This window comes from Scyliorhinus torazame, chromosome 2 (assembly GCF_047496885.1).
Source record: "Scyliorhinus torazame isolate Kashiwa2021f chromosome 2, sScyTor2.1, whole genome shotgun sequence".
NCBI lineage: Eukaryota > Metazoa > Chordata > Chondrichthyes > Carcharhiniformes > Scyliorhinidae > Scyliorhinus > Scyliorhinus torazame.
In genome coordinates this window covers 18,526,661-18,543,180 of record NC_092708.1, presented here as the reverse complement: position 1 = coordinate 18,543,180, position 16,520 = coordinate 18,526,661, and the positions used below count along the sequence as shown (strand labels likewise).

The window sequence follows — 16,520 nt, the reverse complement described above, 5'->3', positions numbered from 1 at the left end:
CTCACTCCCACCTCCCTCAATCCCCACTACCCACCGTCTCCCCATATCCCTCACTCCCACCTCCCTCAATCCCACCTACTCACCGTCTCCCCATATCCCTCACTCCCACCTCCCTCAATCCCACCTACCCACCGTCTCCCCATATCCCTCACTCCCACCTCCCTCAATCCCACCTACCCACCGTCTCCCCATATCCCTCACTCCCACCTCCCTCAATCCCACCTACCCACCGTCTCCCCATATCCCTCACTCCCATCTCCCTCAATCCCAACTACCCACCGTCTCCCCATATCCCTCACTCCCACCTCCCTCAATTCCACCTACCCACCGTGCTAAATTGGGGGAAGGCTAATCATAACAAAATTAGGCAGGAACTGAAGAACCTTGATGGGGGCGGATGTTTGAGGGTAAATCAACATCTGACATGTGGGAGGCTTTCAAGTGGCAGTTGAAAGGAATTCAGGACCGGCATGTTCCTGTGAGGAAGAAGGATAAATACGGCAATTTTCGGGAACCTTGGATAACGAGAGATATTATAGGCCTCGTCAAAAAGAAAAAGGAGGCATTTGTCAGGGCTAAAAGGCTGGGAACAGACGAAGCCTGTGTGGAATATAAGGAAAGTAGGAAGGAACTTAAGCAAGGAGTCAGGAGGGCTAGAAGGGGTCACGAAAAGTCATTGGCAAATAGGGTTAAGGAAAATCCCAAGGCTTTGTACACATACATAAAAAGCAAGAGGGTAGCCAGGGAAAGGGTTGGCCCACTGAAGGATAGGCAAGGGAATCTATGTGTGGAGCCAGAGGAAATGGGCGAGGTACTAAATGAATACTTTGCATCAGTATTCACCAAAGAGAAGGAATTGGTAGATGTTGAGTCTGGAGAAGGGTGTGTAGATAGCCTGGGTCACATTGAGATCCAAAAAGACGAGGTGTTGGGCGTCTCGAAAAATATTACGGTAGATAAGTCCCCAGGGCCTGATGGGATCTACCCCAGAATACTGAAGGAGGCTGGAGAGGAAATTGCTGAGGCCTTGACAGAAATCTTTGGATCCTCACTGTCTTCAGGTGATGTCCTGGAGGACAGGAGAATAGCCAATGTTGTTCCTTTATTTAAGAAGGGTAGCAAGGATAATCCAAGGAGCTACAGGCCGGTGAGCCTTACGTCAGTGGTAGAGAAATTACTGGAGAGAATTCTTCGAGATAGGATCTACTCCCATTTGGAAGCAAATGGACGTATCAGCGAGAGGCAGCATGGTTTTGTGAAGGGGAGGTCGTGTCTCACTAACTTGATAGAGTTTTTCGAGGAGGTCATAAAGATGATTGATGCAGGTAGGGCAGTGGATGTTGTCTATATGGACTTCAGTAAGGCCTTTGACAAGGTCCCTCATGGCAGACTGGTACAAAAGGTAAAATCACATGGGATCAGGGGTGAGCTGGCAAGATGGATACAGAACTGGCTAGGTCATAGAAGGCAGAGAGTAGCAAGGGAAGGGTGCTTTTCTGATTGGAGGGCTGTGACTAGTGATGTTCCACAGGAATCAGTGCTGGGACCTTTGCTGTTCGTTGTATATATAAATGATTTGGAGGAAAATGTAACTGGTCTGATTAGTAAGTTTGCAGACGACACTATGTTATTCTCTAAGTCTGAATAAAGATTGTAGACTTCCAATTAACACAAATACTTTATTCAATGAGTTTGTTCTGTTTCTAGAGCTTAACTAGGTATAATACAGTCAAGAGGTATGACCAGTGAAGCTAAGGTAAGCTGCCTATGCTCAGCTGTCTCTTGTGCGCTGCTGCTCACAAGCCCTGTGCTTCTGAAAGAGGCGGGTCCTACCTTGGGCTGGATCCTTTATACCCATCTCTGATGCCCTCTAGTGATGCTGTGGTTGTCATATCTGTCTGCAGTCCCTGGTGTATGTGCAGATGTATGTACAGATGTACAGATCACTACAGACACAAAGGTTGGTGAAATTGCGGATAGCGATGAGGACTGTCAGAGGATACAGCAGGATTTAGATCGTTTGGAGACTTGGGCGGAGAGAGGCAGATGGAGTTTAATCCGGACAAATGTGAGGTAATGCATTTTGGAAGGTCTAATGCAGGTAGGGAATATACAGTGAATGGTAGAACCCTCAAGAGTATTGACAGTCCGAGAGATCTAGGTGTACAGGTCCACAGGTCACTGAAAGGGGCAACACAGGTGGAGAAGGTAGTCAAGAAGGCATACGGCATGCTTGCCTTCATTGGCCGGGGCATTGAGTATAAGAATTGGCAAGTCATGTTGCAGCTGTATAGAACCTTAGTTAGGCCACACTTGGAGTATAGTGTTCAATTCTGGTCGCCACACTGCCAGAAGGATGTGGAGGCTTTAGAGAGGGTGCAGAAGAGATTTATCAGAATGTTGCCTGGTATGGAGGGCATTAGCTATGAGGAGAGGTTGAATAAACTCGGTTTGTTCTCACTGGAACGAAGAAGGTTGAGGGGCGACCTGATAGAGGTCTACAAAATTATGAGGGGCATAGACAGAGTGGATAGTCAGAGGCTTTTCCCCAGGATCGAGGGGTCAATTACTAGGGGGCATAGGTTTAAGGTGAGAGGGGCAAGGTTTAGAGTAGATGTACGAGGCACGTTTTTCACACAGAGGGTAGTGGGTGCCTGGAACTCGCTACCGGAGGAGGTGGTGGAAGCAGGGACGATAGTGATGTTTGAGGGGCATCTTGACAAATACATGAAGAGGATGGGAATAGAAGGATACGGACCCAGGAAGTGTAGAAGATTTTAGTTTAGTCGGGCAGCGTGGTCGGCACGGGCTTGGAGGGCCGAAGGGCCTGTTCCTGTGCTGTACTTTTCTTTGCTGTACTTTTCTTTTGTTCTTTGTTCTTTGTCTCCCCATATCCCTCACTCCCACCTCCCTCAATCCCACCTACTCACCTTCTCCTCATATTCCTCAATCTCACAGATCCACCCTCTCCTCATATCCCTCAATCTCACATATCCACCTTCTCCCTATATCCCTCTATCCCACCTCCCTCTATCCAAGCTACACACCTCCCCATATCTCTCACGTATCCACCTTTTCCCCCATATCCCTCTATCCCACCACCCTACCATTTTCTCAACCCCCCCCCCTCCCGCCCCGCTGTTGAAGGAGCCTTGGTGAGTTGCTGCAGTGAACCTTGTAGATCAGTCATTTGCAAAGTCAGGGTCGCGGCCCGCAGGCAGGTGTGGGGAGGGTCACGGGGCCATCAGTCGTGGCATTCCCGATCGCGGGACCAAATGCCCAACCGGCACAACCGGCTTTTAAAAATGCCAGCCGTGAACGGCTTTCAAAATGCCGGTCGTCCCGCGCATGTGTGCTCCCTCAGCTGGGCGCAGGCCCGGACACCCAGCGAGGCAGCACACCTCCTCGTGATGTCAGCGCGCTGACTCAGCAGCAGACTCTTTGAAAAAATCAATGGCGTCTTAGAACATAGAACACACAGTGCAGAAGGAGGCCATTTGGCCCATCAAGTCTGCACCGACCCACCGTAACCCAATAACCCCTCCTAATCTTTTTGGACACTAAGGGCAATTTATCATGGCCAATCCACCTAACCTGCACGTCTTTGGACTGTGGGAGGAAACCGGAGCACCCGGAGGAAACCCACGCACACACGGGGAGGACGTGCAGACTCCGCACAGACAGTGACCCGAGGCTGGAGCCATGGTCCCTGGCACTGTGAGGCAGCAGTGCCACCTTGTGCCCCTGCAAATCAGGATGCAAAGTTAGTCTATGTTATATGGAGGGAAGTACTGGCAGATGAAAGTTTAAAACCCTCAAAACTTCAAAAGCATTTGAAGACGAAGCATGGCGAGTTCGAGGACAAACTTCTTGATTTTTTTTCAACGGATGCAGTGAGATCTTAAATCATCAGCTGATGTCCTGAGCAAAAATGTAACATTGAATGAGAAAGCAAGTGAGATCGTGAGGGCCAAGTAAGGCTCACCTGTCACATTAAAGGTCATCGAAAATGGTAGATTGTGAAGTTCGGGCTGCGTGGGTCGCAAAGGTCGACTGGCGTGGGTCCCGAAGGATGTCCAGTTGGTAAAAATGGGTCCCGGGCAAAAAAAGTTTGAAAAACACTGTTGCTGCACAATGTGCGTCAGTGGCGGAGGGGCCGAATGTCTGTCAGTGGGGTGCCAATCACGCGGGCTGTTTTGTCCTGGATGGTCGCGAGCTTCTTGTCTGATCTGCACTCGCCCAGACAAGTGGAGAATATTCCAGCACACACTCATGACTTGTGCCTTGTAGACCGTGGACAGGCTTTGGGGAGGCAGGAGGTGGGTTGCTCGCGGCAACTAATTCTGGGGAAAACAAAGGTTAACCTCTCATAAAGACCCAGAGGATATCAGTTGCCACGGCAACCTTCAGGCATTGGCATTCCCCACTAGGAAGCGTCTGACAAGCCAACCGCTTATTTCAGAAAAGGGAAAAAGAGAAAGAAAGGTCTTCATTCGTGTAGCGCCTCTCACTGCCACTGCAGTGCTTTGTGGCCACTGAAGAGCGTCTGAGCTGTCATCACCGATGTAATGCAGGAACCAAATGGATCATGGACGAAGAGGAAGTTTAAAACGGGAGCAGGGATGAGGGACTTCAGCCACATCGAGAGACTGGAGGAGCTGGGATTGGTCTCCTCACAGCAGCGAAGGATACCGGGAGATTTAATCGCGACGTTCAAAATCAAGGGTTTTGACAAAATAGATGATGAACAACTACTTCGGTGGAAGAAGCATTGGTAGATAGAGGACACAATTGACGGTGATTGGTACCTTAACCAACGATGATATCTGGGCGGGACGGTAGCGCAGCGGTTATCACTGTTGCTTCACAGCGCCAGGGTCCCAGGTTCGATTCCCGGCCTGGGTCACTGTCTGTGCTGAGTCTGCACGCTCTCCCCATGTCTGCGTGGGTTTCCTCCGGGTGCCCCAGTTTCCTCCCACAAGTCCCGAAAGACGTGCTTGTTGGGTGAATTAGACATCCTGAATTCTCCCTCTGTGTACCCGAACAGGCGCCGGAGTGTGGCGACGAGGGGATTTTCACAGTAACTTCATGGCGGTGTTAATGTAAGCCTACTTGTGACAGTAATAAAGATTATTATGAAATAAAAACAGAAAAATGCTGGAAATGCTCGGAATCTGCAGGGAGAGATAGAGTGTTGACGTTTCAGATCATTATCAATCTTCGTCAGGAGTGAAAGTCATCATGAAGGGTTCATTCATGTCCTTTAGGGAAGGAAATCAGCCTACATGTGACTCCAAACCCACAGCAATGCGGTTAACTCGTAGGTGCCCTCTGAGATAGCCGGGCGAGGCGCTCTGTTGATGAGCAATTAAAGATGAGCTCACCTGTTCCTTTGGCAATATGAAAGGTGATGGGACTGTATTCGAAGAAGGCCAGGACATCCGTCAGGATATCAGTCAGCCTGAAAATGACTCCACTCCTTCTTCCTGTGTGAAAAATGGCTGCCGCGTTCACTTTTCAACATCAACGATCGCAAAGAACCTTGAGAGGTGGCGCAATGGAAATTCAAGTCTGTTCTTCGTGAAAAATTAGCGGGATTAAATAGTTACATTTCTAACTGAAGAATTGCAAGAGGTTACCTTGAGGGGAAAGAAGATGGTTCCAACGAAAGGGAACAAATCTCCGATCTCATTTTATCATAATGCCCTCATTGGATGAGTATCATACCTAATTAACCTGTGCAAATATATGCAAATTTCGACAAATTAATGATTTCCCAAGTGTTGGATTTTACACTTTGCGAGCTGAATTAATTACAGAGTGGGAACAGATCTAATCAGTGAGAAACTGCTATCTCACATGATTTACCGGAAAATAGTCAATGTTGGCTTTTTTAAAAGGAGAATTGGTAATTGTTGCTTTTGAAGTTAGAAGTTTTAATGGGAGAAGTTTCTCGAGGTTGTGTTTCACAAACTTCACTGGACAAGTGAGGGCCACATTGAGATGGACGCGTGGTCATCTGAAGGTGGAAATGGGTCAGCAATGCATTTAAAAACACCTACATTTAACATCCATAACATGTGATAGGCAAGGGCAGAGTAAAGCTCAAACACTCCCAGGACAGGGACAGCACGGGGTTAGATACAGAGTAAAGCTCCCTCTACACTGTCCCCATCAAACACTCCCAGGACAGGTACAGCACGGGGTTAGATACAGAGTAAAGCTCCCTCTACACTGTCCCCATCAAACACTCCCAGGACAGGTACAGCACGGGGTTAGATACAGAGTAAAGCTCCCTCTACACTGCCCCCATCAAACACGCCCAGGACAGGTACAGCACAGGGTTAGATACAGAGTAAAGCTCCCTCTACACTGTCCCCATCAAACACGCCCAGGACAGGTACAGCACAGGGTTAGATACAGAGTAAAGCTCCCTCTACACTGCCCCCACCAAACACTCCCAGGACAGGTACAGCACGGGGTGAGATACAGAGTAAAGCTCCCACTACACTGTCCCCATCAAACACTCCCAGGACAGGTACAGCACGGGCTTAGATACAGAGTAAAGCTCCCTCTACACTGTCCCCATCAAACACTCCCAGGACAGGTACAGCACGGGGTTAGATACAGAGTAAAGCTCCCTCTACACTGTCCCCATCAAACATTCCCAGAACAGGTACAGCACGGGGTTAGATACAGAGTAAAGCTCCCTCTACACTGTCCCCATCAAACACTCCCAGGACAGGTACGGCACGGGGTTAGATACAGAGTAAAGCTCCCTCTACACTGTCCCCATCAAACACTCCCAGGACTGGTACAGCACGGGGTTAGATACAGAGTAAAGCTCCCTCTACACTGTCCCCATCAAATACTCCCAGGACAGGTCCAGCACGGGGTGAGATACAGAGTAAAGCTCCCTCTACACTGTCCCCATCAAACATTCCCAGGACAGGTACAGCACGGGGTTAGATACAGAGTAAAGCTCCCTCTACACTGTCCCCATCAAACACTCCCAGGACTGGTACAGCACGGGGTTAGATACAGAGTAAAGCTCCCTCTACACTGTCCCCATCAAACATTCCCAGGACAGGTACAGCACGGGGTTAGATACAGAGTAAAGCTCCCTCTACACTGTCCCCATCAAACACTCCCAGGACAGGTACAGCACGGGGTTAGATACAGAGTAAAGCTCCCACGACACTGTCCCCATCAAACACTCCCAGGACAGGTACAGCACGGGGTTAGATACAGAGTAAAGCTCCCTCTACACTGTCCCCATCAAACACTCCCAGGACAGGAACAGCACGGGGTTAGATCCAGAGTAAAGCTCCCTCTACACTGTCCCCATCAAACACTCCCAGGGCAGGTACAGCACGGGGTTCGATACAGAGTAAAGCTCCCTCTACACTGTCCCCATCAAACACTCCCAGGACAGGGACAGCACGGGGTTAGATACAGAGTAAAGCTCCCTCTACACTGTCCCCATCAAACACTCCCAGGACAGGTACAGCACGAGGTTAGATACAGAGTAAAGCTCGTTCTACACTGTCCCCATCAAACACTCCCAGGACAGGGACAGCACGGGGTTAGATACAGAGTAAAGCTCCCTCTACACTGTCCCCATCAAACACTCCCAGGACAGGGACAGCACAGGGTTAGATACAGAGTAAAGCTCCCACAACACTGTCCCCATCAAACACTCCCAGGACAGGTACAGCACGGGGTTAGATACAGAGTAAAGCTCCCTCTACACTGTCCCCATCAAACACTCCCAGGACAGGTACAGCACGGGGTTAGATACAGAGTAAAGCTCCCTCTACACTGTCCCCATCAAACACTCCCAGGACTGGTACAGCACGGGGTTAGATACAGAGTAAAGCTCCCTCTACACTGTCCTCATCAAACACTCCCAGGACTGGTACAGCACGGGGTTAGATACAGAGTAAAGCTCCCTCCCCACCCCACTCATCCCCCCTCACCCCCCCCCCCCAACTCCCCACTCCACTCATACCCCTCCCCACCTCCCCACCCCACTCATCCCCCTCACCACCCCCCACCTCCCCACCCCACTCATCCCCCTCACCCCCCCCCCAACTCCCCACTCCACTCATACCCCTCCCCACCTCCCCACCCCACTCATCCCCCTCACCACCCCCCACCTCCCCACCCCACTCATCCCCCTCACACCCCCCACCTCCCCACCCCACTCATCCCCCTCACTCCCCCCACCTCCCCACCCCACTCATCCCCCTCACTCCCCCACCTCCCCACTCCACTCATCCCCCTCACCCCCCCCACCCCCCCCACTCCACTCATCCCCCTCACCCCCCCCACTTCCCGACTCCACTCATCCCCCTCAGCAACCCACACCACTCACCCCCCCCAAACCCCACCCCACTCATCCCCCTCCTCACCCCCCCACCTCCCCACCCCACTCATCTCCCCACCTCCCTACTCCACTCCACTCATTCCCCCCACCATTCCCTCCTCCCCACTCCACTCATCCCCCTCACCCCCCCCACCTCCCCACCCCACCCATCCCCCTCACCCCCCACCTCCCCACTCCACTCATCCCCCTCCCACCCCCACCTCCCCATCCCACTCATCCCCCACCTCCCCACCCCTCATCCCCCTCACCCCCCCCCGCCCCACTCATCCCCCTCAGCCCCTCACCCCCGTCCCACTCATCACCCTCACCCCCCCCCCAACTCCCCACTGCACTCATCCCCCTCACCCCCCCCAACTCCCCACTCCACTCATACCACTCCACACCTCCCCACCCCACTCATCCCCCTCACCACCCCCCACCTCCCCACCCCCCCTCACCCCCCACCTCCCCACCCCACTCATCCCCCTTACTCCCCCCACCTCCCCACCCCACTCATCCCCCTCACTCCCACCACCTCCCCACTCCACTCATCCCCCTCACCCCCCTCCACTTCCCAACTCCACTCATCCCCCTCAGCCACCCACACCACTCACCCCCCTGAACCCCCCACCCCACTCATCCCCCTCCTCACCCCCCCACCTCCCCACCCCACTCATCTTCCCACCTCCCTACTCCACTCCACTCATTCCCCCCACCACCCCCTCCTCCCCACCCCACCCATCCCCCTCACCCCCCCACATCCCCACTCCACTCATCCCCCTCCCACCCCCACCTCCCCATCCCACTCATCCCCCTCATCACCCCCACCTCCCCACCCCTCATCCCCCTCACCCCCCCCGCCCCACTCATCCCCCTCAGCCCCTCACCCCCCCCGTCCCACTCATCCCCCTCAACACCCCCCACCTCCTCACCCCACTCATCCCCCTTACTCCCCCACCTCCCCACTCCACTCATCACCCTCACCCCCCCACCCCCCACTGCACTCATCCCCCCCACCCCCCCACCTCCCCACTCCACTCATCCCCCTCAGACCCCCACCCCACTCATCCCCCCAACCCCCCACCCCACTCATCCCCCTCCTCACCCCCCCACCTCCCCACCCCACTCATCTCCCCACCTCCCTACTCCACTCCACTCATTCCCCCCACCACCCCCTCCTCCCCATTCCACTCATCCCCTCACCCCCCCACCTCCCCATTCCACTCATCCCCTCACCCCCCCACCTCCCCACCCCACTCATCTCCCTCACCCCCCCCCACCCCACCCATCCCCCTCACCCCCCACCTCCCCACTCCACTCATCCCCCTCAAGCCCCCCACCTCCCAACCCCACTCATCCCCCTCAACCCCCCCCACCTCCCCACCCCACTCATCCCCCTCACCACCCCCCACCTCCCCACCTCACTTTTTCCCCTCCCCACCCCACCCATCCCCCCTCACCCACCCACCTCCCCACTCCACTCATCCCCCACCTCCCCACCCCACTCATCCCCGTCACCCCACCTCCCCACCTCCCCACCCCACCCATCCCCCTCACCCCACCTCCCCCCTCACCCCCCCACCTCCCCACTCCACTCATCCCCCGCACCACCCCCACCTCCCCCACCCCACTCATCCCCACCTCCCCACTCCACTCAGCCCCACCTCCCCACTCCACTCAGCCCCCCACCCTACCCATTCCCCCTCACCCCTCCACCTCCCCACTCCACCCATCCCCCCCACCTCCCCACCCCACACATCCCCCTCACCACCCCCACCTCCCCACTCCACTCATCCCCCTCACCCCCCCACCTCCCCACTCCACACATCCCCCACACCACCCCCCACCTCCCCGCCCCACTCATCACCCTCAGCCCCCACCCCACCCACCCCACTCATCCCCCTCACCACCCCCACACCACTCATCCCCCTCACCACCCCCCACCTCCCCACCCCACTCATCCCCCTCACTTCCCCACTCCACTCATCCCACTCACCCCCCCCACCCCCCCACCCCACTCATCCCCCTCACCACCCCCCCACCTCCCCACCTCACTTTTCCCCCTCCCCACCCCACCCATCCCCCCTCACCCCCCCACCTCCCCACTCATCCCCCTCCCCACCTCCCCACTCCACTCATCCCCCTCCCCACCCCACTCATCCCCCTCACCCCAACCATCCCCCCTCACCCCCCATCTCCCCACCCCACTCATCCCCCTCAACCCACCCACCTCCCCACCCCACCCATCCCCCCACCTCCCCACTCCACTCATCCCCCTCACCACCCCCCACCTCCCCACCCCACTCATCCCCCCTCACCCCCCACCTCCCCACTCCACTCATCCCCCTCACCCCTCACCTCCCCACTCCACACATCCCCCACCTCCCCGCCCCACTCATCACCCTCAGCCCCCACCCCACCCACACACCACTCATCCCCCTCACCACCCCCCACCTCACCACCCCACTCATCCCCCTCACTTCCCCACTCCACTCATCCCTCTCACCCCCCCACCCCACTCATCCCCCTCACCACCCCCCACCTCCCCACCTCACTTTTCCCCCTCCCCACCCATCCCCCCTCACCCCCCCCACCTCCCCACTCCACTCATCCCCCTCACCACCCCCCACCTCCCCAGCCCACTCATCCCCTTCACCACCCCCCAATTACCCACTCCACTCATCCCCCTCCCCACCCCCATCTCCCCACCCCACTCATCCCCCTCAACCCCCCCACCTCCCCACCCCACCCATCCCCCCTCACCCCCCCACCTCCCCACCCCACTCATCCCCCCTCACTCCCCACCTCCCCACTCCACTCATCCCCCCACCTCCCCACCCCACCCATCCCCCCTCACCCCTCCACCTCCCCACTCCACCCATCCCCCTCACCACCCCCCACCTCCCCACCCCACTCATCCCCCTCACCACCCCCACCTCCCCACTCCACTCATCCCCCTCACCCCCCACCTCCCCACTCCACACATCCCCCCCACCTCCCCGCCCCACTCATCCCCCTCAGCCCCCACCCCACCCACCCCACTCATCCCCCTCACCACCCCCACACCACTCATCCCCCCACCTCCCCACCCCACTCATCCCCCTCACTTCCCCACTCCACTCATCCCCCTCACCCCCCCTACCCCCCCCACTCCACTCATCCCCCTCACCCCCCACCTCCCCACTCCACTCATCCCCCTCACCCCCCCACCCCACTCATCCCCCTCCTCACCCCCCCCCACCTCCCCACCCCACTCATCCCCCTCACTTCCCCACTCCACTCATCCCCCTCACCCCCCTACCCCCCCACTCCACTCATCCCCCTCACCCCCCCACCTCCCCACTCCACTCATCCCCCTCACCCCCCCCACCCCACTCATCCCCCTCCTCACCCCCCCCCACCTCCCCACCCCACTCATCTCCCCACCTCCCTACTCCACTCCACTCATTCCCCCCTCCTCCCCACTCCACTCCACCCGTCCCCACTCACCAGCTTCAACGTGACTGTGCAGGTTTCTGAAGTCTACTAAAGACGTGGCTTTGTTTTTCAGGGGAGGCGTTGTGAACCCGTCGGGGACAGGTCAACGGGCTTTGACCTTCGCTCATGCAAGTCAACGACCAAGAGCTGGGACCGTCCGTTGCGCTGATTTTCAAATGAGGCAGCTGAGAGTACAGGGGGCAGGGCTTCTCCTGGGCGCCGCTCAGCGTGCCCCCTGCCAGTAGAATGTTCAGCGCCTGCTTCGTCCACACAGCAATACGGGCAAGGTTGCAAACCAGCTTGAGCCTCGAGCGGGTGAGTGCCCCGCCGCCAGTCACCCTCCCCTGTTCCTATCCTGGCTATCCGTGAGAGGGAAGCACCTCATTTCAAGCCAAAGTCATTGGCGGAACACAGTTGTAGAAGCAGACAGCACAGAAAGAGGCCATTCGGCCCATTGTCACTGTTGCCCGATCTTTTTGACCGAGCAATCCAGCTAGTCCCGCTCTCCTTCCCCCATCCCCATGGCCCAGCAAAACGTTCCTCTCAAGTGTTTATCCAATTTCCATTTGAGATTTCGTACTGGACCTGTGTCCAGATCGCAACAATGTGATGTGGGGAAACCTTTTCTCCTCGTGTGGCCTCGTGTGCTTTTCCCATTTTACATGAATCTGTGTCCCCCTCGTTATCCACCCTCATGCCATTGGAAACACCATTTGGTTTCTCCAAACCCAGCTAAACACCTCACCATTTTGTTTCCGATCTCTACGGTACCTTTAATAGGGAAACTGTGTTTGGCACTGACCCATGTAAGGACAGGTGACCCGTGGGTCAGGCAAAGAGGTTGGTTTTAAGGAACGTGGTGAAGGATGTGAGAGCGATAGGGAGGTGGAGGGGCTCAGGACCCAGGCAGCTGAAGGCACGGCCATTGATGGCAGCAGCACGGTAGCATAGTGGCTAGCATTGTTGCTTCACAGCGTCAGGGTCCCAGGTTCGATTCCCGCTTAGGTCACTGTCTGTGCGGAGTTTGCACGTTCTCCCCGTGTCTGCGTAGGTTTCCTCCGGGTGCTCCGGTTTCAGGTTAGGTGGATTGGCCATGATAAATTGCCCTTAGGTTAGATGGGGTTGCTGGATGACAGGGATAGGGTGGAGGTGTGGGCTTATGTGGGGTGCTCTTTCCAAGAAGCGGTGCAGACTCGATGGGCCGAATGGCCTCCTTCTGCACTGTAAATTCTATGATTCTGTGAAAGCAAATCGCGGGTCCACAAGAGGCCAGGACAGGACAGAACCGGACTCAGTATCGTCCGTCCCCTTGTGGCACATCATTCATTTCTCTGTACCGCCCATTGGTGAAAACGCAAAGGCAAGTTGTAGTTGTACAGCATCATTAACATACTAACAAACTAAAAACAACAGCCCCAAGCAGGGGCTGGTTTAGCACACTGGGCTAAATCGCTGGCTTTGAAAGCAGACCAAGGCAGGCCAGCAGCACGGTTCAATTCCCGTAACCGCCTCCCCGAACAGGCGCCGGAATGTGGCGACGAGGGGCTTTTCACAGTAACTTCATTTGAAGCCTTCTTGTGACAATAAGCGATTTTCTTCTTTCTTTTTTCTTTAAATCACCTCAAGATGCGTCACAGGCATTTTATCAAACAGAATTTGAGATCAAACCACGTTAGGCGCCATTAGGCCAGTGACCAAAAGCTCAGTCAAGGAGGAAGATCTTAAGGAGTGTCGCAAAAGAGGAGAGAAGTGGAGAGGGTTAGGGAGGGAATCCCAGAGCTTGGGGGCCTGGCAGCAGAAGGCACGGCCGACAACGATGGAATGACTAAAATTGGGCAACGCTCAAGAGGTCAGAATTGGAGAAGTGCCGAGATGCTAAAGGATTGTAGGGTTTGAAGAGATTCTCGAGTCATAGAATCACAGAGGTTTACAGCACGAAAGCAGGCCCTTCAGCCCAACTTGTCCATACCACCCAGTTTTTACCACTAAGCTAGGCCAAAAGATGTCCAGCCTGTTGCTCTGTCTCTCTGTGCTTTTTCTTCCATCTTTCATGGGATTTGGGGGTCGCTGGCTGGGGCAGCATTTGTTGCCCATCCCTAATTGTCCTTGGGCAGCACGGTAGCACAGTGGTTAGCACAATTGCTTCACAGCTCCAGGGTCCCGGGTTCGATCCCCGACTTGGGTCACTGTCTGTGCGGAGTCTGCACGTTCTCCCCGTGTGTGCGTGGGTTTCCTCCAGGTGCTCCGGTTTCCTCCCACAGTCCAAAGGTGTGCAGGATAGGTGGTTTGGCCAGGATAAATTGTCCTTAGTGTCCAAAATTGCCCTTAGTGTTGGGTGGGGTTACTGGGATATGGGGATAAGGTGGAGATGTGGGCTTGGTTAGGGTGCTCTTTCCAAGAGCTGGCGCAGACTCGATGGGCCGAATGGCCTCCTTCTGCACTGTAACTTTTATGAAATAAGGATGGGAGATTTCCCTCCCGAAAGGACATTAGTGAAGCAGATAGGTTTTTGCAACAATCAATGATAGTGGCTGTGAGTTTGGGATTAATTAATTGAATTAAAAATTCTACCAGCTGCCGTGGTGGGATTTGAACCCTTATCCCCAGAGCATTAGCCCGGACCTCTGGATTACTAAGTTCAATGACATTCAATGGTATTACCATTGCTGAATCCCCCACTGTCAACATCCTGGGGGTTACCATTGATCAGAAACTGGACTGGACTAGCCGCCACATTAATACTGTGGCTACCAGAGCAGGTCCAAGGCTAGGAATCCTACAGTGAGTAACCCACCTCCTGACTCCCTACATTCTGTCCACCATCTACAAACAAAGATCAAAGAAAAGTACAGCACAGGAACAGGCACTTCGGCCCTCCAAGCCTGCGCCGACCATGCTGCCCGACTAAACTACAATCTTCTACACTTCCTGGGTCCGTATCCCTCTATTCCCATCCTATTCATATATTTGTCAAGATGCCCCTTAAATGTCACTATCGTCCCTGCTTCCACCACCTCCTCCGGCAGCGAGTTTCAGGCACCCACTACCCTCTGTGTAAAAAAACTTGCCTCGGATATCTCCTCTAAACCTTGCCCCACGCACCTTAAACCTATGCCCCCTAGTAATTGTCCCCTCCACCCTGGGGAAAATCCTCTGACTATCCACTCTGTCTATGCCCCTCATAATTTTGTAGACCTCTATCAGGTCGCCCCGCAACCTCTGTCGTTCCAGTGAGAACAAACCGAGTTTATTCAACCGCTCCTCGTAGCTAATGCCCTCCATACCAGGCAACATTCTGGTAAATCTCTTCTGCACCCTCTCTAAAGCCTCCACACCCTTCTGGTAGTGTGGCGACCAGAATTGAACACTATATTCCAAGTGTGGCCTAACTAAGGTTCTATACAGGTGCAACATGACTTGCCAATTCTTATACCAATGAAAATGGTATGCCTTCTGGACTACCTTCTCCACCTGTGTTGCCTCTTTCAGTGACCTGTGGACCTGTACACATAGATCTCTCTGACACAAGTCACAGTGTGATGGAATATTCGAACTTGCCTGGATGAGTGCAGCTCCAACAACACTCAAGCACATCAACACCATCCAGAACAAAGCAGCCCCACTTGATTGGCACCCCATCCAGAAACATCCATTCCCTCCACCACCGATGAACAGTGGCAGCCGTGTGTACCGTCTACAAGATGCACTGCAGCAACTCACCAAGGTTCCTTAGACAGCACCTTCCAAACCCACGACCACTACCATCTAGAAGGACAAGAGCAGCAGATACCTGGGAACCCCACCACCTGGAGGTTCCCCTCAAAGTCACTCATCATCCCGACTTGGAAATATATCAGCCGTTCCTTCCAGGTCAACGTCCCGGAAACTCCCTCCCTATCAGCACAGTGGGTGTACCTACACCTCAAGGACTGCAGCGGTTCAAGAAGGCAGCTCAGCACCACTTTCTGAAGGGGGAATTAGGGATGGGCCTAGTCAATGATGCCCACAATTCGTAAGTGAATTTTTTTTAAAATGAGATTACCATACACCACCACCTCCCCGGACTGTTTGTTTGTTTGTTTTTTCAGCATCTCTGACGTTGAATGGAAGCCACCCTTTGACCTCTTGCTCTGACTGGCTGCTGCTAGAGACTCGCAAAGCCATGACCTCGACACTTCGAACTTTGCACTTTAAACTCTTGACTCACGGCACGGGTCAGGGTGAAATCCACACCTGTGGCCAGGAGATCGATCGGAAGTATGACATTGTTCCCTCTGTGGTCTGTGCCATGTGTTGCCTCTTTGGGATCATTTACTGTTTCTTTGGTAAGTGTCAGGTCGGGGTAGGGGGTGGGGCGGGGCGTGGGGAGGGGGTAATTATTTGGGTATTAAATTTATTGTTTTCATTGGTCCCCTGGAATGAGCAGAGTAACCACAGGATGGATGGGGGGGTTTCTCCACGAACCGGCGGGGCGGGCAACAACGGCACAAAGGAGTGGCGTGAACCACTCCGGCGTCGGGCTGCCCCGATGGTGCGGAATCCTCCGCGCCGAAGAGCCTCCGCAGGCCGGCGCAAGTTGGCGCATGCGTTGGAGCGCCAGCGCATGCGCGGGGGGGGGGGGGGTTCATCTCCGTGTCGGCCATCGCGGACTGTTACACCGGCCGGCGCGGAGGAA

At 55.0% G+C, this 16,520-nt stretch overlaps 1 protein-coding gene across 7 annotated transcripts in view; it reads left to right on the top strand.

Annotated features, from left to right (window-relative positions):
• Positions 1–16,520, top strand: part of LOC140386579 (transmembrane protein 198-like) — a 325,956-nt gene that overhangs the window by 281,376 nt on the left and 28,060 nt on the right. For 4 of the 7 annotated variants that reach the window (XM_072469050.1, XM_072469044.1, XM_072469070.1 and 1 more), the window contains 2 exons: positions 11,919–12,160; positions 15,934–16,170. In XM_072469050.1, coding sequence (XP_072325151.1) covers positions 16,008–16,170 — 163 coding nt within the window. In that variant the 5' untranslated portion in view covers positions 11,919–12,160; positions 15,934–16,007. The remainder of the gene's footprint in view (positions 1–11,918; positions 12,161–15,933; positions 16,171–16,520) is intronic. The other 3 variants (XM_072469034.1, XM_072469025.1, XM_072469077.1) reach the window with 1 other exon arrangement.